General features: G+C 33.6%; 5 protein-coding genes and 1 pseudogene across 5 annotated transcripts in view; 2 read left to right on the plus strand and 4 right to left on the minus strand.

The window, feature by feature from the left end:
* LOC104713634 overlaps positions 1-2,012 on the plus strand; it is a 3,264-nt gene extending 1,252 nt beyond the window's left edge. Inside the window, exons 2-5 of the mRNA XM_010430802.2 lie at positions 49-159; positions 250-1,398; positions 1,492-1,579; positions 1,670-2,012. Of these exons, the coding sequence (XP_010429104.1) occupies positions 49-159; positions 250-1,398; positions 1,492-1,579; positions 1,670-1,692 (1,371 nt within the window). The 3' untranslated portion in view covers positions 1,693-2,012. The remainder of the gene's footprint in view (positions 1-48; positions 160-249; positions 1,399-1,491; positions 1,580-1,669) is intronic.
* LOC104713633 lies at positions 1,979-3,704 on the minus strand. Its single transcript, XM_010430801.2, has 2 exons — positions 3,371-3,704; positions 1,979-3,282 (listed from the first exon to the last, which is right to left on the minus strand). The coding sequence occupies exons 1-2, from the start codon at positions 3,692-3,694 to the stop codon at positions 2,002-2,004; spliced, it is 1,605 nt and encodes a 534-aa protein (XP_010429103.1). The 5' UTR covers positions 3,695-3,704; the 3' UTR covers positions 1,979-2,001.
* LOC104713635 (probable ATP synthase 24 kDa subunit, mitochondrial) lies at positions 3,929-6,349 on the minus strand. The gene is made up of 7 exons (XM_010430803.2): positions 6,207-6,349; positions 5,737-5,830; positions 5,300-5,444; positions 5,011-5,121; positions 4,582-4,728; positions 4,342-4,464; positions 3,929-4,246 (listed from the first exon to the last, which is right to left on the minus strand). Exons 1-7 carry the CDS (start codon positions 6,243-6,245, stop codon positions 4,183-4,185), a joined length of 723 nt encoding a protein of 240 aa, XP_010429105.1. The 5' UTR covers positions 6,246-6,349; the 3' UTR covers positions 3,929-4,182.
* LOC104713636 (ras-related protein RABG2) lies at positions 8,123-9,792 on the minus strand. The gene is made up of 7 exons (XM_010430804.2): positions 9,520-9,792; positions 9,377-9,403; positions 9,150-9,249; positions 8,908-9,054; positions 8,733-8,813; positions 8,480-8,631; positions 8,123-8,394 (listed from the first exon to the last, which is right to left on the minus strand). Exons 1-7 carry the CDS (start codon positions 9,573-9,575, stop codon positions 8,322-8,324), a joined length of 636 nt encoding a protein of 211 aa, XP_010429106.1. The 5' UTR covers positions 9,576-9,792; the 3' UTR covers positions 8,123-8,321.
* On the minus strand, positions 14,380-16,595 carry LOC104713637 (probable WRKY transcription factor 59). Its single transcript, XM_010430805.2, has 3 exons — positions 16,272-16,595; positions 15,984-16,139; positions 14,380-14,806 (listed from the first exon to the last, which is right to left on the minus strand). Exons 1-3 carry the CDS (start codon positions 16,493-16,495, stop codon positions 14,587-14,589), a joined length of 600 nt encoding a protein of 199 aa, XP_010429107.1. The 5' UTR covers positions 16,496-16,595; the 3' UTR covers positions 14,380-14,586.
* On the plus strand, positions 20,873-22,586 carry LOC104713638 (annotated as a pseudogene).

Consider the following 25,186-nt stretch of genomic DNA (forward strand, 5'->3'; position numbering starts at 1 on the left):
GGTCGTGAAGACGATGACGATCTAACTCTGTATCATCATAATCTACAGGAAGCACCTTCCCCATTATACTTGAAAGATCTTTACTGCAAGAGTAAAGACAACACGAGTTCAATTCATCAAGGGGACCATGATACCATTGACTTGAAACAAAAACTTATGGTACAGATTTTTCATTAACTATTAGACTAGTGTAAACTCTTTTCATTCACTGGTTGTGACTTGTGACTGCCCTTGGCTTGATTGATTCAGGTTAATAGTATGAAGGGGCATATACATGTGATGAGATTGGTTGATTTCAGTGAACTTGGTGAAAGTGCAAACTGCGAAATATGCAATACGAAAATACTTGGTAGCCCATGTAAATGCGAGACATGCAGCTTCCAGGCTCATCATTTCTGCGCAGAGCTAGGGAGACCATTACAACATCGAGTTCATAAGCACCCTTTGACACTCTTGCCAAAGGCCCCTGCAGGTGCAGGTGTTACTATGAATTGTAACATTTGCACAAAAGGAATACAAGGGTTCAATCTCTTTTGTCGCCTATGCAATTTTGTCATCCATACCAACTGCATATTTAGAGGTAAACATTTATTTACAGAGTTACAAAGGGGGCAAAAAATCATAGGAAGCTGGGAAGGGACTAAATGCATTCAGCAAAAGCATTATTTGGATCAAATTATGGTTTCAAAGTCATATCCGATGCCTTGTGCTATCTGTGAAGATAAGGTGTGTGGGAAAGACAAGACCATGCAAATGGCGTCGCTTGATCTTTCAACATTTGACGAGCGTCTCATCATTCAAAACTCACTTGTTTCATGTACCAAGTGTGAAGATGTATACCATCCTCTGTGTGTTGAAGTTGAAAGGCAAAAAAGATTCTATCCTCCAATACACCCTGATCACGACCTTCGAGTTTCATTTGTTAGTGGTTCCAAGTGCAGAGTCTGCAAGCTGAATATTAAAAAGTATGGCTATAGTTGTTCCACCTGCGAAATCAGTTTCCATATTAAATGCATCAAAGCGGTGAGATCCTCAGCAAATAGCAAGCCTAAGCCTCACAGTCACTATTTCTATCACTTTTGGATTGATGAATCGACGATCACTCGAAACTGCCGTGTGTGCGCTAAACCTTGTGGTGTGTCGTTCTACGGATGTATTAGTTGTGACTTCAACGTCCATGCAGAGTGTATTGGGTTTCCATCAAATGTGAAGAATCAAAAACATCAGCATACTCTCATGGTAGAACAGCATCGTCGTTTCGGGGGGCTGCGTGCCTGCGTTCTCTGTGGAGAAAGTATTGGGACTAGGAGAGTATCAGGAAGTAAATACTGCAATGTGCATTATTCATGCAATCACTGTACGGACGTGTTTCACCTCAAATGCATAATGTCTTCTACGGTAATAATTTTTAATTAGTCAGAACTTTAACCATTGTCTTTTTCGGTTTTATGTTCAACTTTCAAAACATATGTTTTCTTCCGTGTCATACAGGATGACCGTGAAGCTGCAACAGAAGAAGATCAACTTAGAGACATCTATCTTATGTACCTTGAGCGTCATCTCTTGGAGGTGTTAGAAAGTGAGTCTTAGTTTGGTAACGCAACTTCTATTATTCTCAAGTTATGCGTATCAACTTCTTCTCATTTTATTCTTATCTTTGTTTCAACAGATGAAGGAAGCCATTATTGGTAATTTGGTATTAATTAGTTTTGTACCCTTCCCCGTGTGAACTAAGGAAGGCTACTTCTCTTCTCTTCTCTTCTCTTCTCTGAGGTTATGTCTTTGTTTGATTTGTGTTTACTTCTTTTCAGAGTGCCAAGTTTGTTTGATTTGTGTTCACTTTTTTTCAGAGTGCCAAGTTTGATGCTGGTGTGCCTGTAGCACTGTTTCAAAAACGTTTGTATTTTTAACACGAATTTCTTACCATCTTCTTCATATCTCAATATTGGATTCGATGATATTCTTAACGACACATGAATTTACAAGAAAAAAAGTGCAAAATTAGTTTAATTTTTCTTGCGAGTCTGGTACCTTGATGATGCTGATATTTGAATGTAGTCTAGAACCTTGTGGAATCCCCAATGGCGCATTTTCACAAGAACAGTTATCAACCGCAAAGAGTTCCCACTCCTTAATCCCACATTTCTCTAACGCTGCCTGCAATCTCTCTTTTTCTTTCTCTGCCGGGTACGAACCATCCGGTGTCACGAGCACAGCCCCTGTGTAAGACTGTCCCGCTACACGAGCTGCTCCGTTGTAATGGAACAGCCCCCAACTTAGATCATCACACACATCTACTATAGTCCAAAACTCATTTGACACCACACCATTGTCCAAAACACTGAAACGAAATGTTGCAGGGACCTTTCCTCTCTTCACCGAGTATCTCCTCCTTCTCCACACTAGCTTCTCTTCAAGCGTCCTCACCTGAAACACGGGCTCATACCAAAACGATGACTTCCCTTTCCCTCTGTAAAAAAGCTGGTACTGACATGGAAACTGATCATAAGCCGGGTTTTGTCCAGCCACGACACGCCAGCTCCAATCCAGTTCCCCTAACCATCCAACAAACAAGTCTTCCGCTGTGTCATGACACAACTCCTTCCCTCGGAAACTCGTCATGGGAGGCACATAAGGCTTATCAGGGATCTTTGCATCCAATTCGAGACAATTGTGTTTCTGTAGCACACAAAGAGAGAAAGCTTCAAAGTATGGACTCTCGTAAGAAGCAATACATCTGTAGCTACACACCTGATCCACAGGACTACATTGGTTCAAACACTGAAGAGCTTTCCGACAATTAGGATCCAAAAGACAGTTCAAAATCTGAGGTCCACAGTTTTTAACCATACAAGTAAGCGTCGAGAACCCTTTAGACCTCAAGTTTTGCAACACGGGAACTGGTCTTATGTAAGCGTTGATGATGACAAGCACACAGAATCTTATATCATCTGAGTTACGACGTTCCCAAGCATCTCCCACTGTCTTCACTACCTCTGTTGATTCTTTATCTTTATTATTAGTAACGTTTCCAATATCAGTCCCTCCAAGCCTGTTAACCAAATCTGAAGAAGACTCAAAGCAAATCATGTTGTTGATGTTTTTGCTGTTTTCCTTAACCCAATTCACAGATTCTGAGTTAGTAACAGCAACTAAAACCAAGATATCAGTCTGATTCAATTCCTGTTTCAGAGTCAAAGCTCTCTGATCATTTGAACTTAAAATTTCATCATCAAAGACAAGCATTTCATAACCTTCATCAACCCATTTCAGTCTTCTTGCCTATTAATGGATTAAAAAAAAAAATATTGTAATCAAAATTATACCAAATTGTTAAGCGAGGAGGGAGAGAAGAAGACAAATTACTTACAGTGTGGAGCATAACTTCTTCCCAAGAGGTGGAATTGAGTGGGCTCACTGCTCCTTTACCGACGAGAGCAATCAATTTCACCGGAGGCTCAGACTTATCTGTCTTCGTACTCTTCTCCGTCTCCAAAACCGAGCGAACAATGGTTCTCGTGCGAAAACCCACTCTCCGTCTACAAAACTGTGTATCATCTAAGAAACGATGATGAGACTTCCGGAAGAAATTAACAGGGGAGAACAACACTACTCGACGAGGGACGAATCGATTGAGGAAAGGAGAAGACTCTCTCGTCCCGGGAAGAGAAGCTGCTTTGAGAGAAATCGCCATGGCTGTTTTGGCGAATACACACACTTAACGGTCTCTCTCTCTCTCACCCTTTATTAATTGTACATAAACAAGCCACGTGTTTAAATATCAGTGAGTCACGTGTTTAGATACGATTGGTTAGACAATTTGGTTTCCTTCAATTAAATTTTAGAGAGAAAATCCCAATCTTGGATTATGGAAAATTATTACATTTCTGATTCTGTTTGTCATCAAACTTTGTTTTATTTAAACATCTCTCAAAAGTATCATTTATCACCATTATCAAAAAAAACATGAAACCACGTTTGTGTCTAAAAATCTCAAAGTGTAAATATAACCACAGGAGAAAGTTAGAGAACAATTTTGGTATTCAAATCCATGGTGAGACCTTATTAATTTTGCCAAAACCAAAAACAGAAGCAGTAAGGGAACGATATCTTCTCTTTTTAGGCAAACATCTTCTTCTGCCTTTTCTTACAACAAATCAAATTGTTTCTCAGGTTCAACCCTTAGATGAAGTTACGGATGTCCAAAGACTTCACATCGGGCATTTCCTCATCCTTGAATTCCTCCCTGATTATTTCCACAAATCCCACATCATGTTATTATGATGACATAGATTGAGATCAAAAAGATTTGATAAATGAGAAACATAAAGCAAAACTTACTTCTTTTTCTGAGATTCCATAGCTTCAACAGCATCACTCTTCAGCTCATCCAACTGAGCTTTGGCCATGCTGATCTCCAAATTTTCCTCGTATTTAGGAAGGTCTTCTTTCCTAATCCCAAGCCTGTTCATAATCAATGAGATGCAAACACGCATATTAGTTATAATATGCTAATCGACACAAGGAGCCTTGAGGTTTGTTCTTGTTTTGTATGGGTGGTTTGAAGAATGTTTGACATACTTTTTGTTGCCTTTCTCAAACTCTGCAACCAAAAGATCCATTCCTTTCTTGTCGCTTCTCAGGAGAGGCTTCTTTATGTCCTTTTCGACTTTCTCCAAAGCCTCGAACATCATGGCCTCAGCACCAAGCTCATCAGTGAGCCCCCTCCTGCAAGATATATCACAAGCAGAAGAATAACTCAAAGACTGTTATTAGCAATTTTCATTATGTTGCAAACAATAGCAGGACAAAGAGGGAAAACGGAAGATAGTTGATATGATGCAATTTTCAAATCATTGCTCAACAATCACATTGAAGATATTAGAGGATGATACTTCCATTCTTCCAATATAATAGAATTACTTTGATTAACACAAGAAGTACAACTTTACGGGTGGGGGAAAACCATCCAAAAGAATGACTGAAACAAATTCGAAGTCTAACACCAACCTGGTGCGGATGTCCTGCAACTTCAACAAGTATGCACGAGCATCTGGAATATCTTGAGTCTCGGTATCAATGTCATGTTTAATGCGTTGAGATTCTGAGAACATGCCTGCCCTGCATACCAAAAACACAGGAAAAGGAACCAAATTAACAAGGTTGAAACATATGTGAAGTTTGCTTCAGCGAATTCAGAAAGGTAAAACCAGGAAAATCCCAACAAACAGTATAAGGGGCATCAATATACATCCAAGCCAAATAACAAACATCTCGAAAGCAGCAGCAAGAAACTTACTTTTGCCTGATGGTCTTCATTACAGTTGCATACTGTTTTACCGCAGCTGGGTCCTCTGGAGCAAGGGTGATCTTTTCCTTTCGGAGAATATCAACTGCAGCCTGGAACTTGTTCTTGATATCAAAGAAGACACCCTTCAACATCTCTGTCAAAAAATGTAAAACTCGAGTCAATAATAGTATACAGCAGTGCTTCTCCACCCTAAACACATACTACAAATTTCAGTAACACATTGAACATAACCCATCATAAACCATACAAAATCAACAGAGAAGTGAAGAGATAAATCAACTTCTTCACAAGATAACTAGCAGAACAACAGTCCTAGCAATCATGGCCTGGGTTTCACAAGATTAGATTACATTGACCAATATAGTTTTTTCTACACATTTCATCTCGAGATGCTAAACTCAAAGATATCAGTTTTATCACAATACCATCTCCTTTAAATGTTGGACGAGCAGCTTCCTTGGCAAAGGCTCTGACTGGAATAGCATGTTGCTGCTGGAAAATGACCAGACTTCGCTGTAGCTGCATAATGAGAGTATGATAGATAAGTTGCTGCAAAATGACCAGACTTCTCGCAATTGCAAATCATCTTATCGTCGTTGCAAACACATAGAAATCTATTGGAAACTTAATCATTCGATTAAACAAACTCTCCGATCGAGCGAGATTGTACTACAGAAGATAACAATACAACGACATTGAAATGGGACATCCTAAGATGTGATTCGGTGATATCGATACCGTAAAATCCACAATCTCACACAAATCATCGCATCGAAGACGCGTATAGAACCCAGAGGAATCAAACAAAAAACCGAAAAAGAGAAAGGATAAGCAGATGTCGCATTCGGATTTGGATGATAGAGAAGAGAAGAATCGAGGGAGAGAGTATGAATACCTGCTTAGATCTGGAGAGGAAGCGAGAAGCGTACGCCATTTTGCTCGATCGAATCGAATCTGTGGAAGAGTTGACGAAATTAGGGTTTGAGGTGTCTGTGTGTTTTGAGATCCCTATCTGAGACGGAGCAGAAGAAAGTAACAACTAGTCCAGTCGCTCGCTCTTTTACGGAGTCCAGCTTCATTGTACAGCGTTGATTTCCATCAACGGCTCAGATTTATTCCGGATATCTGAATTGTTGTAGTGTTATTATTATTTTACAAACCACTTCAGAAATATTTTATTTGAATTCAGTTTTGTTGAGTTTGTAGTAATAATAATTATAAAAAAAACTAAAATTATAGCTAATTTATTTTCAAAATAATAAAGCAAGAAAAATATTTTAATATGATGTTTACAAAAAAAAAAATAGAATATACACATGAAATAGGAGTGGTCAATGACCTACAAATAGACTAAAAGTTTTAAAAGTGTTAAGTAAATATAAAACTATGATTAGAGTTTTAAATTTTATTTATAATAAATCATTAATCAAACATTGCAATTAAACAAAAATATTAACAAAAAAAAGTACAAATATATTTGTTTAAATGTTTTTTGGGCAGGTCTGAGTCCAGTTGGACTAAACCCAAAAGCTCTATAGCCCAAATGGACTGAGCCCGAAAAACCATATTTTTTCTAGGCATATATCTTTAAATCCGAGTCCGGTATTTTTCAGGATCTGAATCCGAATTTTATATTAGCCATAATTGATATGCCTATCTATGGAGAGGATCTTCCGCAAAACTAAAATAAAATAAAAACATAAGATCTTTTGATAAACTTATTTTTTTTTTTCTAAAAATTGGGTTCTTTTATTTTAAGAAATATTTAAAAATTTGCTTTAAATATATGACAAATGTCTTTCATGTTTACCCCTAGAATGATCTTCTAATGAACCAAAAGTAATCCTAAAAAAGGGAAGGTCTCGTGTTTAGGAATTGGACACAGAGCCGACCTAAAGACCATGCTTATGAAGCATCTGCTTGCAGCCGCATATTTTATAAGCTTTTCTTGGCCCTTTTTCTCAGAAAGGTTTCTTTAGTCGAGTGGTAATAATCTTCTTTGGAGAGTTTGGGAACTCTTGGTGGCCCTCAAAAACTTAGAGACGGCTTTGATTGGACATCGTCTAGTTCTTTCACACATGTTAGTATGTTACAAACAAATACGATCTACTCAAGTAACTCATAGTTTTGGAAAGGATAGAAACATAAAGTTGATTAGTACATTACTATGCAACCAATTGTATCATCCTTATAATTTGAGTTAAGTTTGCTTACCTAAAATTCTGCAACAACAACATTCTCCCACTACCAACTTCCTTGAAATTAATTGTCGGTGGACAGGAGTAATATATGTTGTGTCAATAATAAAGTTTCGACTCAATAAAATGGAAAACTGATCATCTTGAAAATACATGATGGGAATCTCACACTGAAATGAACACGAATTCACATAATGCTTAACATAATTACATATTTGAAAATGAGTTGCAACTAAAAATGAAAGAGCAAAGTTTGGTTTAAAGATTATATTTCAAACATAATGTTTGCACAAAAGAAGAAGAGTGCTTTTTCTTACATTTAATACAAAAAACTGACAATTCGTTGAGCCAAAAATAGAACATTAAGGAGAAATACAAAAAGTTGAGCATTAAAAAAAAGTTGTTGCGCAGATGTGGAAAGACTAGACTAAAAATGTGTTTGCATTAAACAGGCAAACATAACGTTACGCTTTCAAAAGAAAAAAAAATATATCAAAATCAAATGGATTAGTATACTAAAATAGCTAGAACAAAATCAAGTGACTCAGTGATTGTATGAGTTGTATCAACAACAAGTTTTACAGAAATTACTTAACATTGATACCAAAAAAAAAATACAAAAGTTTTACAGAAATTCAATATAAATTAATTAATGCTTTACATGAATCAAAACACTCAGAACGTAGCATATACCAACTGTTTTTATTTTCCGTTAATAAACCTCTATCATTGATAATAAACCAATGAATAAAAAAATGAAAAGAAAAGAGCTGGGGACTCGATATTATTGATCAGATGTGTTAAAGTATGAATCAGCAAGCACAATTCCCTGACTGATCTGGATCAATAATATCCGTAACAGAGTCATATACACCTCTAGGATATCTGCAAATTCAAAAACAAAATTAAAAAAGTCAAACATGAAACCTTGACCTATATACTATGAATCAAAACTGTTATAGTAACTCACATGTCATTGGTCTGTTTATGCTCATTGGAGAGAGCAATGTGTGCAACACCCAAAAAAGCTTCATCGACATTGGTATCTTCCTTCGCAGAGGTTTCATGGTACGGTATGTTACCCTTTGAGCCACACCATTCGATGGCTCTCTTATTTGAAACCTGCATAAGTATAATATAATTGCGGAATTTAGGGTTCCTCTGTTTTTTCTTTTTTTAAATGGGGTTGAAGAGGAGAATTATGAATAATAATATCGGCTTACAACTCGGGTGTTTCCACCATCTACATCGGTCTTGTTCCCGATCAAAACAAAGGGAAATGTCTCAGGTTCCATTGGATTTGCCTAGAAGATATAAAAAAAAATGGAACCGAAGCGGTTAAAAATTTCGTGGTAAATGTAACTTCTTGAACAAGAAAATAAACTTTAGGGTTAAAACCTGTTTGAGGAACTCGGTGTGCCAGTTGTTGAGAGTTTCGAAAGATTTGAGATTGTTCACGTCGTACACAAGAACGCAACAATCAGCACCTCTATAGAACGCAGCTCCTAGACTCTGAAACCTCTCTTGTCCTGCAGTATCCCATATCTAAAATAAAATTAAAAACAGAGTCTCATTAGATTTTGGCATCGAAGAATGATTAAATTGTGAAACAAATTGATGATGTATATTTATTTAGTTACCTGTAAAGTGACAGATTTTTCTTCTATATGAAGCTCCTTGGTGACGAAATCTGCTCCGATCGTGGCCTTATATTGCTTGTTAAATTTCTTGTACACGTATCTTAAGTCACAAGTTAAGGTTACCGCAGAAACACAGATCTAATACAGAGACTTAACTAAAAAAAACAAACCGAAATGTTTTGAACTAATCAATAAGTTTTATGATGGTGGGTTTTTAACAAGGATACTGATTCATCAATGAAGTTTTGCCTACCCTGCATATATAAATAAAGATTTAGAACAAAAAAAAACATAAAAATAAATAAACCCTCGATTAGTATCCAAGGTTATCAAGAACAAGATCGTTTAGGAAATCTGAGAAATTAATTACCCGCTATCTCCAAGAACAATGACCTTAAGCAATGTTCTATTCTTCAAAGGATCCATTGTCAAGAAAAGCTCAAGAATCTACGAGATTGTTCTTGTTTTTGTTGTTGTTGGAAAAGTTTCTTTCTGGTTTTTGGACTGAGACAAAAAAGTCTACGAGAGATCGGGTCTTGATAATCTTTCTTCTTCTTCTGTCTTGTGGGAGAAAAGGAAAAAAAGGGAAACGGACAAAAGAAAAGAAGAAGTGATCACGTGTTATGATGTGAGAAGAAGCCATGTGAATCCTTTGCCAACTAAAAGAAAAATAGTTAGGCCAAGCCAGCGAATACGAATCCGAATCTAAAACTCTAGACCTTTTCTTTTAATTTAATTGTTATTGACAAGAAAAATTAGATTTCATTATTTTCCTTTTCAATCATTAATTTTACAGGAGAATTGAGTTGTCTTTTGTTTTTTTTTTCTGACAATTTTCATTGAACTGTGTCTATATTTGGTCGCTGAGTCATTAGTAATTAGCTCATGATCGGCAAAATATAATAATTTTTTTTTGGTTAAAAATTGTAAACAAAAAAAAATAGTATATGAATTTTTGGTTATGGCTCTTTCGCTGTGAATTGAAAGTCAATGAATACGTGTGTCGACAACTCGCTTATATAGTAGTAGTAGATTAATAACATTCATATGAGATGTCAAAGTTTCTAAAATATATTTCTTTCAGTTATTTGGTAAAAAAATAAAAATAATGTCAAATCATATGAGATGATCAACTTTGTAATTTTCTTTTTCTTTATGACTAACAAGATAAACTAAGCCAGTGGGAAAATTGTGTCAATTTCTAACTAGTATATAATTTTGTGATATTTACCAGAGATAAGAAACGAAATAGACAATTAACAGTTGTTTGTTTGCCCGAAAAAAAAAACAAGATAATGAAAAAGTATGAAAAAAATAGAAAGCAGATATTAGATAATGGAGATGTCATTTTGACATTTATTGATAAGGTGTCGACCAGATCGTGCTTGCCTTCACAATATCTCATAACTGCATTTGGTGGTTGTTGACATGACAAATCATGTAGCTGTCAAGTGTCAAAAATAATTTTTGTTTATATGTAATTTTGTATAGTATATGATGATAAATTAATAATCTAAGGGGGAGGAGGAGAATAGTATAAGCTCTTTTTCTTCTCTCAACATGCCAATGCCTAATGGTCACAATACATCATAATTAATAATAATATAAGAATAATAATAATTATTATTAATAGAAACCACTAAATCAGAATCTAGTTTCTATAGAATGTATTTTTTGTTGTTGTGATTTAGGGGTTTCAGAAACAAAATATTGTAGCTCATGCCAAAAAAAATGAAGAAAGATACAAAATACATGCAAAAATTTATCACAAATAGCTTTTACAGAAAAAAAATAAAAAAATAGCTTTTACAGTAGTTGGTAATTTTAATGGTATTGTATACTTAAAATAAAAAATGTTGGTTTTCAAGTTAAAATATTATATTCCAAAACAAATTAAAACTTGTTTTGGAATAAAATATATATAATTTTAATTAAATGATAAGAAAAAATTAAAACTTTTTTTGGAATAAAATATATATACTTTTAATTAAAAGATAAGATAGTTTTAATTATATGATAAGAAAAAAAAATGAAAGCAAACAATTGGTAAGAGATCAAAGAGGGAATAAAATCGTATAGTAAAACATTATTTTGTTGTTATAATGTTTTTTATTAGAAAAAAAAAAAGATTTACATGAAAAAGAAAGTATGTGAGGAGTGCCTACAACAACATCAGGAGTAATAAAGTAACATTTTATATTAACCGTGAGAGTGAGTCTCCAGGCGGGCCACAACGATAGGGGTTGGTTATCCATGTATCGTGATCATAGGTGAAGCGTTTTCGCATGACAAGTGTTCGAATCACTCGGTTTTTTAAAAGAACTTCTGCTGGGAGTATTTTGCTTGAGTTTATATTCGGGAAAAAACCAAAAAAATACACAATCTAATTTTTGTTTTGCGGTTTAATTCCTCTAGTTATTAAATTTCCGAAAAAATACCTAGTTTAATTTCTGTTGTTTTTAAAAACCATCATCTTATTAATATTGGTAGATCCATACTTAAGACAAAACGATTCTTAATTCTAATGCTGGAAATGTTAACCAGGATTAAAATTTAACACCCACGTGTTTAATTAAAGAGATCTAATGACACTGTTGCCCTTCTTCTTCTTCTCTTTCACAAATCGATTTCGTGTCTGATAGAGATAGAACCCTAAAAAGAGATCGTGTATCTTTCAGATGCATCTCAATGAAACTCTTTGATTCCAGTATCGATCTCCATTCCTTTGACACGGTCTTCAACTTCCCTAGAGATTTCAGGGGAAGCCTCACAAATATCTATTTCAGCGAATCTGAAGCAAAATCGATCGAATTCATGGTGGTTCTTTCCCATATCCCCCCACCTATCTTCTTTGATCCTTAGATAGATGATGATCCGTTATATATAACAAAACAGATCTCTCTATACAAATCTGCTTTCTTATTTTCATTCATCATATATATTCGTTTTTAAGAGTTTACTTTCCTGGCCGAAACTTCCTATTTTACAACTTTCTTTCCTCTTTTTATGGTTTTCCTAATCGATTAGTGAATGTTTGATCTCTTTTTAGGGTTTTACAACAGTGTCAACAGAAAGACACACGATCTCTTTTAGGATTCTATCTCTCTCAAACACAAAATCGATTTGTGAAAGAGAAGAAGAAAAAGGGTAACAGTGTCATTAGATCTCTTTAATTAAACACGTGGATGTTAAATTTTAATCCTGGTTAACATTTTCAGCATTAGAGTTAAGAATCGTTTTGTTTTAAGTATGGATCTACTATTATTAATAAGATGATGGTTTTTACAACGGAAATTAAACCAGATATTTTTTGAAAAATTTAATAACTAGAAGAATTAAACGGCCAAAAAAAAATTAGATGGTGTATTTTTTGGGTTTTTTCCCGTTTATATTCTATTGTCTCGTCGCTGGAGCAACTATCAATTGTTTATGAAACAGAACACATCAATATCATCTTCACCATAAGATTAGATGGTATGCAAGATTATTCTTGTTGATAAGAAGAAGAGAGATTTAGGGGGTGTATTCATTTGAAGGGATTTATAAAAAATTTATAAGTTCTATGTTATCAATTATAGATTTTAATTTTTTTTAATAAAATCCAGTATTATTGGAATAATGATTTTAAATTTTACCATAAAATCCAGTGTTCTTGAAACAGTTTGTGGATTTGACTTAAGAAGATTTCTTTAGTTAAACTTTCAAAAATCCAAATTCATATTTTGTATAGAATTTAAAAGAATTTTACAATAAATCATATCAATTTCCCTAAAATTATTATTAAAACACATGAAAACTCATTAAAATAGTTTGAATACCCCTTAAAAATATCTTAGACCAAGTCAAAAATATAAAATTAAATTTTGCCTCAATCACGGTTAAGATGTCTATGAGATAAAAGAATAAAGTTTTCTCCAACTTATATGCGAGAAAAGTGTGCAAACATCATTACCAACAAAACACATGAGGGTAACGATGCCTTGAGGAACATATGGTGCAAATGGTTGCCTAAAATTGTAAAAATGGGTTGAATAAAATTGGGTTGAATATTATTCAACTTATTCATCTCTAAAATAGTGGTTGAACAAGTTGAACATTTTTGCTGTATGATTAGTTTATTTTTTCAACTTTTTAAGTTGAAAAGGCTGAATAATTTTTTCCAACCTCTTCAAACTTTTCAATGCAAATGGTGAAAATTGGTTGAATAATTTTTTTTCAACCTATTCAATCTCTTCAACCTTGCAACCATTTGCACCCACATGTTCAGAAAAACAAAATACTAAAAGCAAAATACCTGCAAAAATTCACCATGATAATAAACGACCTTATTGTTGCAGTAGGCATTATATGGGCCATTGACTCAGAAATGGGCACTTGCCAAAATAAACAATTACAGTAAGTTGGTAACACAAAGGGGTACAAGATTTTAATTAATTCATAATAAATCTCACGGTAAGTTGGTAACACAAAGCGGTACCAGATTTTTAACGGGTAAAAAGACGGGTTAGTGGTATAAGTCTGTATGAACTACGAAATGTAGCAGGTATTTTACCAACAAAAAGAAAAATGTGTACCAGGTAAAAAGCGTGGTACAAAAATGTTAAAAATTGTAACGCCCCAACCGCCACCTCTTAGTGGACCCATGTCCAATTTCAGTTTATGGGTCTATTTTTCTTAATGGGCCTCACATCCTCTCACTAGGCCCGTCAGCCCATCCATATCTGACGGTCGGTTTGCTACGTCTGGGAGGCTTTAAAGACTTGTTACCATCCCTACAAATCACCACATGATCTTTCTCTGTGTTTTGTCCTCACTCGCACAGTTCCGATAGTCACTTCCCGGAAGGCCACCATCCTGAGACTACTCCAGCTCAAACACGCTTAACTGTGAAGTTCTCTCATGACCCTTAACCGAAAAGGTAAGTGCACTTTGGTGATATAGGTGGCCAAATCAATTCTTTTAAACCTCTCCGCAAATTTCTGAAACCGGGGTATCATAAAATTTATAGTGCTTTAACCTACCAATTGGTACCTTACCGAAATTTTTGAAATTTGGATTTAAAATTTTTCGAATACTACTAACAAATGTTTTTAAATTATATATTTTAAATGAATCCGTCAGATACTTTTCAAACAATTTCAATAAAATTTTAGTATTTATTTTAAAAATCCGTTTGTCAGAAATTCGAAGTCAGAAATTCTTTGTGTTTTCTTGTAGCAAATTAAAGAGGTTCATGTACAAATTAGTTACTATATTTTTAAAAAATTACAGTTAAATCACACATACAAGATGATCGACGACTTCCATTACACCTCCACCAATTCAATACATTACAAAACGGACCCAACATGGTATATGTGGATAAACGCGTGATGCGTGATTAGGATGGTGATATAAACTATATACATCTATATATACACAAACTTAGTAACTATGATCAATTTGGAGCAGAATGAGAGAAACTATACGTATTTGTTTGAAAGGACCAGTTGTTGTGAGAGGTAAGATCAAAGTCGTCTGAATCACAATAAACTACAGAAGGGCTTGGGTGGTTATGTATCCCTTCGTACGTTGTCAATACGTAATCTGGATCGTTCGTATCTCTCTCGATCCTCTTCTTCACGTTGCAATCTGGGTTTGAACACTTGTGATAATGCCTATTTAAAAAATGAGCACTATAATTAATTAAAACTCGAATAAGAGATTCTATAAGATTTCTAATGTAACAGTTTGATTACAATATAATATATAGTGTGGTCCAATAATTGTTGGCGTAACGATTAACAATATGGTCGTTTATATGTCAACTTGAAATCAAAGGTAACATACAAAAAGGAACTCATGAATTATGATAATCCCAAGTGTTAATTGTTTTAAGAGTATATCACAACTTGTGAACACAATTAATTAGTTATTTTTTAATTAGACATTAATTAGTTTCTATTCACTAGTAGCTAGATGTTATGCCTCATTGCCTTATTAAGTATCCAGAACATATGGTCCACATGGAAATACAAGTAACACTAACGAACACCGAGACGTATATATTTTTGGTGATAGTATATATACATGTTGGGTTCAACACATATAGACATACATATAAAAACATGCATGTGGTCATTAGGACAAGAAACATCTCCTCTAAAGAGGGAACACTGACTATATTCTATATTATACACCACCTACACATGCAAAGTTTGAGTGAAGGTTTTTTTTACTATTAATATACAAATTCATGTTCAACTTATTAGTCGAAACTCAGAAAGGAGTGTTATTCTTATAAATGTAGTGATTATCAAAACAAAAGTTTCATTTCTCTATGTAATAGGATTTTGTAGTCAGAAACTAGCTAATACTGATTTTAAAACTGATATTGTTAATTGTGTAAGTTATGCGATGAATATATCATGACTAAAATTTGGTTATCTTTATTAGTTCTAGCTAAACCAATGAACAAGGTTTTGTATGTCTTTTAGCAAAGAAAAATCGAAGAAAAAGATGGGAGCTTATATGTCTTTAAACTAACAGATTAACTTAATGCGAAAAGAGGAGTAATTAAGTTGTAAAACTTTTCAGCCTCGACTATAGTAGTTGTCTCAAGTTGTCCATTTGACATTTAACTATTCTACACTTTAAGAGATGCATTCTTCTAGATTCATCAAGTCGAAACATTCATTGCAATTTGTAATACTCAAATCAACATGCCGCATATATGCAAACTAGAATAATCCAAGCTGTCGAATAATCTTTAAAAACAAGTTTGTATGTACGTACTAGTCAAGTATATGTCTATGGTAACCAAGTAAAAGTAAGAAGTTAGAATTAATGATTTACCTCGGAAATGGATTGCCCCTTATCGGCTTTTTGCCGTATTTCCTCCATTTATAGCCGTCATCTAAAGCAACTTTTTCATCTGCTTTCGTTTTGAACATGTGAACAATCGGATCCTCTTTGTGTCTCTTCCTCTTTTTGATCTCATCTTTCTCACCTCTATATTTATAAAAGCATCAGTTGATAAATATCACAGTTATATAATATATATAAAAAAAAAATCACAGTTATATATAATAACATGTACCAACTAGCTTTATGCTAGATGTATGATATAAAAAGTTGACTTACATTTCAAGGCTCATAGGTGAGGTAGCTAGGCTTGTTTGAAGCGGACTTGTGATTTCTCCAGCCACCAATATTTCCGATGAAGTCCAACTCAAAGTCGGCGACGAAGAGTGGTCCTCCCGGCCGATTTCTTCCATGATCATATGAAAACTATCATCAAAATCATCAAATTTGAAAAATTCAGTGAAATCTGTAGAACTAGGGTTAGGGTTTGAAGGATAGTTCATTTTAATTTCTTCCTTTTTTCTTTTCCAAGAAGCTTGTTTAGTGTTTTCGGATGTTGAAGCTAAGAGGAGTAGATATATTTGTTAGGCTGATACTGTTTATTTATACTGCAAATCTAAGGAAAAATAATTCTATATATAAAATAAAATAAAATAAAAGTCCATTTGCTTTTAAATAAGTATAAATAACTTTCATGGCTACTTTCGTGCGCATATTCAAGGAAACTTCTTCGATAGAATTGCTATAGCGACAAGTGATTTTTCTTTATTATTATCATTTATTTAAGTTAACAATAAAGCACCCATAAAAGTGGGAAATTTTACTTTTTTACATCTTTAAGGTTTTATTATAAAAATAGGTTTTTGAAGTGTTATCCAATCAACTTCTCGAGTAAAAAAATGCATGTAACATCAGGGGTCCCTTCATAATAATATGACACTGATTAATCAAATTTAATCAAAGCTAGATTTCGAGTGGATGTAGCTAGCCTTACCGAAATCCTAGCTCTCATTAACATGTTACTTATTATTTGTGTTAATTAATAAATTTGAAATCCATTTAGAAGATATGAATATGAACCAATACAAATAAAAAAAGTCATGGAATAAATATGTTATATATATTGAGCTGAGTTTGATCTAATCTTAACTAAGGTGGTTTAAGTAGAGATATTTTGTTAATGGTTAATCTTAGAATGGGATTCAGTTTAATATTAGCTGATAAAAGCTATCAACTTGAGAGGATATGGAATATATTTTTTATATATTAGAAAACCAAATTCACTTTGAGACCACGTCTTGTCAGTTTTTTTTTAATTGGCGTAATAAAAGACAAATATTATATATTTAGAAGATATCTTATAGCTCAGATTCTATATTTTTTACGGATCTTAAACGTATTGGGCAAGTAGTTCCATTTTTTTGTTTTATTGTAGTATACTAATAGCCTTATGAGGCAAGGTAGTCGGGCATTTTAATTAATTATGGTCAAACACCAATCTTTGCATGCGTTGCCAAATCAATATATAAACAAACGTAAAGTTGACGTCGTAAACACCTATCACATTTAAAGGAAAATTAGATAATTATTTCAAATTAGGGTAACACTATAAGACGGCTTTGTGGTTAATAATGCTTTCTAAAAAAAACTGATTACCATCATTGATGATTTTCTCATAGTATTTTGCCAGTGGTTAGTTATATATCCTTTTAACAAACAATAATTCTGGAATATGCCGATTAAAAGCTATCATGTGATTCATGTAAAGTGCGACTAGTTCTGTGACTATGTAGGAAACGCACCTTTTATACACATATTTTATATTTAAAATATAAACTTTAAATTTAAAATTGGAACGACCAATACGAGACGTAATTGTTGCTACTTTAACTATTAAAATCTTATTGCATGTTGAGATTATAAGTGTATCTTATTGCTAGTTACTTTACAATTAACCTCTATTAAAGAAGGTCGAAAGAAAATGACGTTAGAGAAGATACGTCACCATGCTCACGTCATTTTCCGTGAACCAATTTTGCCGTGGAGGTGAGTAAAAATAATGTATAAATTTTTTTTTTGTAGTATATAATGAAGCTTTTGTCGTTGTTGTGGGAAGCACCGGTTTGATCGACGAAGCTCGTGGTTGCCACGTGAAAACTTGGGGGTTTTGTGTCTTGCGCAAGAAACTTACGAGCAAAAAAAAAGACTGGGCTTTTATTTTTTCTTGTAAACCTCTAATTAAAGTCTGACTAACTCATCCAGGGATTAACTACGTTTAGTAAATTGTAATGATTAATATTCTATTTTTTAAAGTTGTAACTTCCGGTTCCACACAAAATATCGTGTTAACATATTGATCTTGATATGAACTTTTATCACAGAAAAAAAAAATTCATAGAAATCAAAGAAAACAAAGTACAATAAAGTTGGATTAAGCTGGAAGATAATTTGAGTTGGAATCTATCCTAATCCTACCCGAATTATGGTTTAAGAGATAAATTTCAAAGGTGTTTAGGATATAACGTAGCTTTTGTCGTGTGGTGAAGCACCGGTTTGATCGACGAACCTCGTGGTTTCCACGTGAAAACTTGGGGTTTTGTGTCATGCACGAGAAACTTACCAGCGGAAAAAAAAAAGATATGGCTTTTATTTTTTTGTGTTCTTAGTTGAAGTACTTGTTAACCTCTAATTAAAGATTAACTCATCAAACTACATTTTAGTAAATGATTAATATTCTGAATTTTAAGTTGTACTTTCGGGTTCCACAAAAAATATCGCGTTACCGTAAACTTTTATCACAAGGAAAAAAACACATATATTCATAAATATTAAAGAAAACTTAAACTCTTAAGTATAATAATATGTCCCGTAAGCAAATAGCTCAATTAGTAAAGATCTATGACAAAAGCTTAAAGGTCGTTGGTTCAAGTGATGCTTGAGACGAGATTATATGACCTGCTTTTGGTTTCGGACCAGAGAAGATGTATAGGCTTAGGCGCATAGTCTCTTAGTTATTTGAAAAAATAAAAAATAATGTGTCTTGTAGCCTGTAAAACTAGTTAGATGATAATAAATTTTTTAAAACAATAATTAATTTGATGATAATAAGTTAAATCTAAAGTTTTAGCTTTAGATAAAAGATTAACTAGGAATCTAACACAATATAAACATGAAATTAATTCGTTATTGAATAGCCATTTCTACTTTTACATCACTTAGTATTTGTACTAAACAGCTTAACCAATTCTTGGTGTTTTAGAAGTTGGGTAATCACAATGTGCATGTAAGCAAACTTTCTTCGAAGAATTACACTGATTTTAATTACGGATACACACATTGAAAATCGTCCTTGTTCTTTGATTGGCATGTATGAAACTAAGCATATTGCACTGATTAAGATGTAGACGTTCCTTTACTAAACTAGGCTATGTGCAACCACGAAAACTGATCAAGTGATAGACATGGAAAAGAGAATCTGTATATTGAACTTTATATACAAGTGATAATTCAACAAGTTCAAAATTCTTTGTATGGTGTTAGATAGTCTTTTTTATCTAGAAATCTTAACAATAGTTTTGTATTCAATATTTAAAAGAATTATCATAAAAGTATTGATAAGCTAACATCATCCATGAGTCATAGTGGATTTACTGGTTGATCCCCCAAAAATCTAATAGTTAAAAATAAGTTAGCTGTGATGTAAAACTTAATAAATATGCGAGTCAATGAGAAAGTGGCCCATAAGGACGTCCTTGACCATAAAATTACGAGGGGTCAACTCATTAGAAATGGACAAGAATCAACCAATTGACGGCGTCCACTATTACACTGTACCTCTAGTTAAATTGGATGAGGGGAGAAGAACCTAAATTTAATAAACAACACCATAGTATACCATCGAATTCATTGTCCCGATAAGATATTATAAGAGAAATCCAAGGCGGTTTATGAAATTTTGCCAAGGGATAAGAACCACAAACCGCCGGAGATTTCTCTCAGCAGACAAGCACCCTTATGTCTGATACAAAGAAATTAGAGAGCAGATTGCGGACAAACTCTTTTCGAGAGAAAGAGAAAACGAATATGAGACTTGCTTGAAGAGTCTTCCATTTTATCATATATTAACTGAAAAATATAATTCCATTTTTTAGTTTTGTGTTATCCTAAACTATATATACAAAAGAATTGTAAAATCGTTTCCAGTAAATTGTTAACTGTTTACATCAAAATTGTAAGTTTCATGAATAAATTAGGTTAAAATAAGTTGTGTATGGTATTTGTAGCAATATGTTTTTGTTATTAAATTATCCTCCAAAATAGATTTTAAACTTTTTAATTATATGTGATAAAGCAATGAAAAACAAATCTTGGATTTTGAAGCCTTCCAATATTTTCTTGTATAATTTAATTTGTTATACTAAAACAATCTTATGGCAAATGAATTTATAGTATATAATTTTGTAATTTTAAATCCAAACATATAGTAATATTTATTGTTGGTTCAATGGAAATTTAATAAAATAATTGCATAAATTGCATGTAAACTTTCTAAAAAGATATTTATCGATTAACCTGTCACCTGTGACGTCGACCTGTGTATCTCGGGGGAAAGGATCTGTATGAAGAAATGTCAATGACATGTAACCCCATCATGTTATAATTATCATGGCTCTACCCATGGCGCCTCCATGCCATTGACGTTTGGCAGATCTGAGGTTCTGAACGTGGACGAGGTAATTAAGAACACCATGTTCACAAGATAGGAGTTGACTACATCGTCACGGAGCCATCTCATTAATGAAAATGGTACTAAATATAACTATAAATATAACTATAGACATAACAAAACCAAGTTTCTTGTATCTCTATCTTTCGTAAAATCCAAGAAACACAACCCTTTTATACTAATGGCTTACGCAGGCATACTTGAAGTCTTCATAGCCTTTTTTGTCTTTATCTTCTTCCATTTCTTAATCCACAAGAAACCCCATCAAATCTTACCTAGAAACTGGCCGGTTCTTGGGATGCTTCCTGGTGTTCTCATCATGCTTCATAGGATTAATGACTATGTTGCAGAGATTCTCGAGGTATCCAACTTAACTTTTGTATTCAAAGGCCCATGGTTCTCTGGAATGAACATGTTGATCACTGCAGATCCTGCAAACATTCAACACGTTTTCAGCTCCAACTTCACCAATTATGACAAAGGGCCGGAGTTCAAAGAGATGTTTGATTTTCTAGGAAACGGGATCTTCACTGCTGACTCGAAACTCTGAGAGGATATGAGGAAATCCGCACTGGTCGTGCTTAGCCATCAAGGGTTTCAAAGCTTCTCATTGAGGACCATCACACGTAAAATCAAGAACGGGGTTGTCCCGGTCCTTGATCACTTTGCAGAGGCGAATATGATTTTTGACTTACAAGACGTGTTCCAGAGGCTAGCATTCGATGTAACCCTTACTCTAGTAGCAGGCTACGACTCAAATTCTCTTTCCATTGAAATGCCGATGAACGAGTATGCAAAAGCTATGGATGATGCCGAAGAAGTGGTCGTGTATAGACATGTTAAGCCTATGATCTTGTGGAAGCTGCAAAACTGGATTGGAGTCGGAGAAGAGAAGAAGATGACCAAAGCAAATGCTGCTTTCGACAGATCATGTGCGAAGTATATATCTGCCAAGAGAGAGGAGTTAATAAGTCGTCGTCGCTCCAATATTGGAGAAGAAGCTCATGATGTGGATTTATTAAGCGTCTACATGAATCTAGATACTTCCAAGTATGAGCTTTTGAAGCCAACAGATGATAACTTCCTCAAAGACATCATCAAGAGTTTCATGCTTGCTGGAAGAGACGCCATTGCAACAACTCTCACTTGGTTCTTTTGGCTGCTCTCCAAGAACCCTGAAGCTGTGAACAAGATCCGCCAAGAGATCAACAACACAAACCTACCAAGTTCCGGAATGAGTTTAGATGCAGACAAGTTAAACAAGATGGTGTATTTACATGCTGCGCTGTGTGAATCACTACGCCTCTATGCGCCAATCCCGTTCGAGCGGAAGTCTCCCATAAAGCAAGATGTGCTTCCAAGTGGACACAAAGTCGATGCAAATTGGAAGATTCTGTTCTCTGTTTATGCGTTGGGGAGGATGAAGGCCGTGTGGGGAGAAGACGCGTCTGAATTCAAACCTGAGAGATGGATCTCTGAGAGAAATGGAGGCTTAAAACATGAACCTTCTTTCAAGTTCTTCGTGTTTAATTCCGGTCCAAGAAATTGCTTGGGGAAAAACTTGTCTTTCTTGCAGATGAAGACAGTGGCTGTTGAGATCATAAGAAATTATGACATCAATGTCGTTGAAGGGCACAAGATCGAGCCAGCATCTTCCATAGTCCTTCACATGAAACATGGCCTCAAAGTCACAGTTGCTAAGAGATGCTTGGTCTCATAAACTCAAAGAAGGACAATATTATCAAACTTGTAACTTTGTAAGAAATATCATTAATAAATGAAACATCATTTGAGAAATCCTAGATGCAATATAAATTAATTATCCGTGAATTCTAGTAACCAAAGATCATGAAACCTGAAACAAGTGAGCTAGGTTAAGTTTCATAGTTGAATATCTTCGGACATAACAAGTTAGGTTATGTTTCATAGTTTCAATCATTCATACTTTTCCATAAAGATCATATCTAGCTCTTGTTCAATCTTAAATTTGAACATCCATTTTTATTTAATTTTTTTTTGCAAATGATTACATCTAAAGATAATTATATCCTACTATATTAATTGAGAAGTACATTTATAAAAGTAACATTAGTGTAAAAAATTATAATAGAATGCCATTGAAAATAGTTCAAAAAAAGATATGATCATTAAGGATAATTAAGACAATTTAACTAGAATAAACAACAATTAATTTATTAAATTTGATGCTAAAAGAATATATTTAGAAATATCCATTCCGTTAAACAACTAAAATTTTTTTCCTGATATAGTACCATAAAAATAATTAGATTTTATACAGATATTTTTTTTGCAACAACCTGTGCAGCAATAATCCGATTTGTAAGTATGATGTTGCATTCACATTTTCAAAGGTTACTCACACGTTACTCACATTTGCTTGCATTATGGATTTTATTTATTATTTGTTTCAAATTCAGTTAGTAGGATTTCTTTTAAATTTATCAAATATAGTAAAGATAAAGTTTCCATTTACGTTTAATAATAAATAAAGAGTGATGTTGAAAGTAATAAATAAAAATTAATCTTCAAAGTAAATTCTCATTTACATGTTGTATATATACACAAATTATTGCTATTAAAAATTAAAATTATTACAATCAACACTAAAACAATAAAGTCATTTTAAAGTTAAAAAACAGTTTTAAAATGTGCATATATAAATTACAAATCATAAATGATTATGAATAACAAAATAACAGAAAACAATATTTTAATTTACTTTAAAAAAAATGTTCAGCCCACGGTCTATCGTGAGTTAGTACCTAGGAAATTAAGGCATAAGGATGTTGTTTGCGAGCATATACGCTTCATCATTTTTATCAAAAGGGGGGATTAAGCTGTATTCAAAATTGAGAATAATGAATTTGTAATTCAAGTAATCCCAATATAGTTTGATATGGTCCCCCTTCTTTGAGGTCTAGTGACAATTTTATTTTGCTCCAACCCGATGCGAGAATATAGTCATTTTTCGTTTTCCTGCATTTTAGCAAACAAGAGTATGATTTTTTTTTTAAGGGTGTCTAGAACTTCGAGTTCAATACCCTTTTTCAAACTCTTATCCGTAACATTTTTCATCTTTTTTAAGACGAAGAGCACTTGGGGTTTGGGTAAAAACAGACGTCCTTGTTTGTCAAGATCACTACGTGTTAGAGTTTTTGATATGATCATATCACCGTCTATTCGGAAGTCTTCCATCATAATCAACAAAATTACAAAGGCTTTTGAAATATGACAGGTTGGAAGAGATTGATAAACTAACCAGCACAATGCACACACACACATATATATAGTTAATTGTCCTAAGTAAATGTTACTTTTCCATGCTTTTCTTTTTCATTTAAATAGCCTAAATTAAAGTAATAATTTTGATTTCCTGCAAATTTTACTAGATTAACATATATTTTCCTATCATGCCATGCACATAATTAGATATAGCTCTGAGTATCTAACACAAATAACTACACTTCCTAAAATAAAATCTTTGCAGGGATTTAAATTTAATTATCTTTAAAAACTTTAAATAGATATAATATTTATGTATCTTAAAACAAAATCTCAAGTTATGAAGGTAAAGGTTATGTTACATTTATATATGAGATTAAAGGATGGAAAAAAGAAAATTTTGGGAAAGAGGCGAATTTCAATATGTTGTTCCTTAATTAGGAAGGTAAATTTAAGAGAGAAAATTTCATTTTCTAAAAAAATATAAGAAGAGTACAATGCAAAAAAAAAAAAGATATTTAGTTATGATATAAAAATATATACATATTTGTATCTATCTAGTTTAAGAAATCTCTTTAGATAAACCCATGTAATTATTCTTATGAGAGTCAATATACCATTCCTCTAATCTCTATCTCTCATCAATCTCTATATATCCGACATCGATCTTAAATAATGACAAACTGCTGATAAATAAAGACATTGATCATGAAACCTCCTAAGTAGCTGATTACAATGGAAGAACTAAAAAATCTAACTGACATTGACAACATGGAGGCCATGATTAAATCTCACAGAAACAAAAGACTCTCAACCGGAGTAGCGGAGAGATTGGATAGCATACAACAAAACAGCTTATGGTTTGAGACTATCACAACTTTCCTCACACTACTTTTCCTTTAGGATCATAATAGAGCACATAAAATGGTAGTTTGCAAAAGTAAATTTGTGAGAAAATAAACTCACCCGCATCAGTGGCGCTAACGAAACAATGAAAATTAAGTGAGAACTAAGCTAAACTTGTCTACGAACTAGGCCAAAAAAAAAAGATCTTCTTAAACCATTCATGTTTCGCAACATACTCTAGAACCCACAAAACCATACTAACATCATTTGATATATCCTTGGACACCATAGCTAGCTTCCCCTCGTACCTTATCATCCTAGTTCAATAACAGTCAAGTGGAGAATGGTCACCATCACCAGGTCTTCTGATAAGATGAAA

The sequence above is a fragment of the Camelina sativa genome, chromosome 9 (genome assembly GCF_000633955.1).
Source record: "Camelina sativa cultivar DH55 chromosome 9, Cs, whole genome shotgun sequence".
Lineage (NCBI taxonomy): Eukaryota > Viridiplantae > Streptophyta > Magnoliopsida > Brassicales > Brassicaceae > Camelina > Camelina sativa.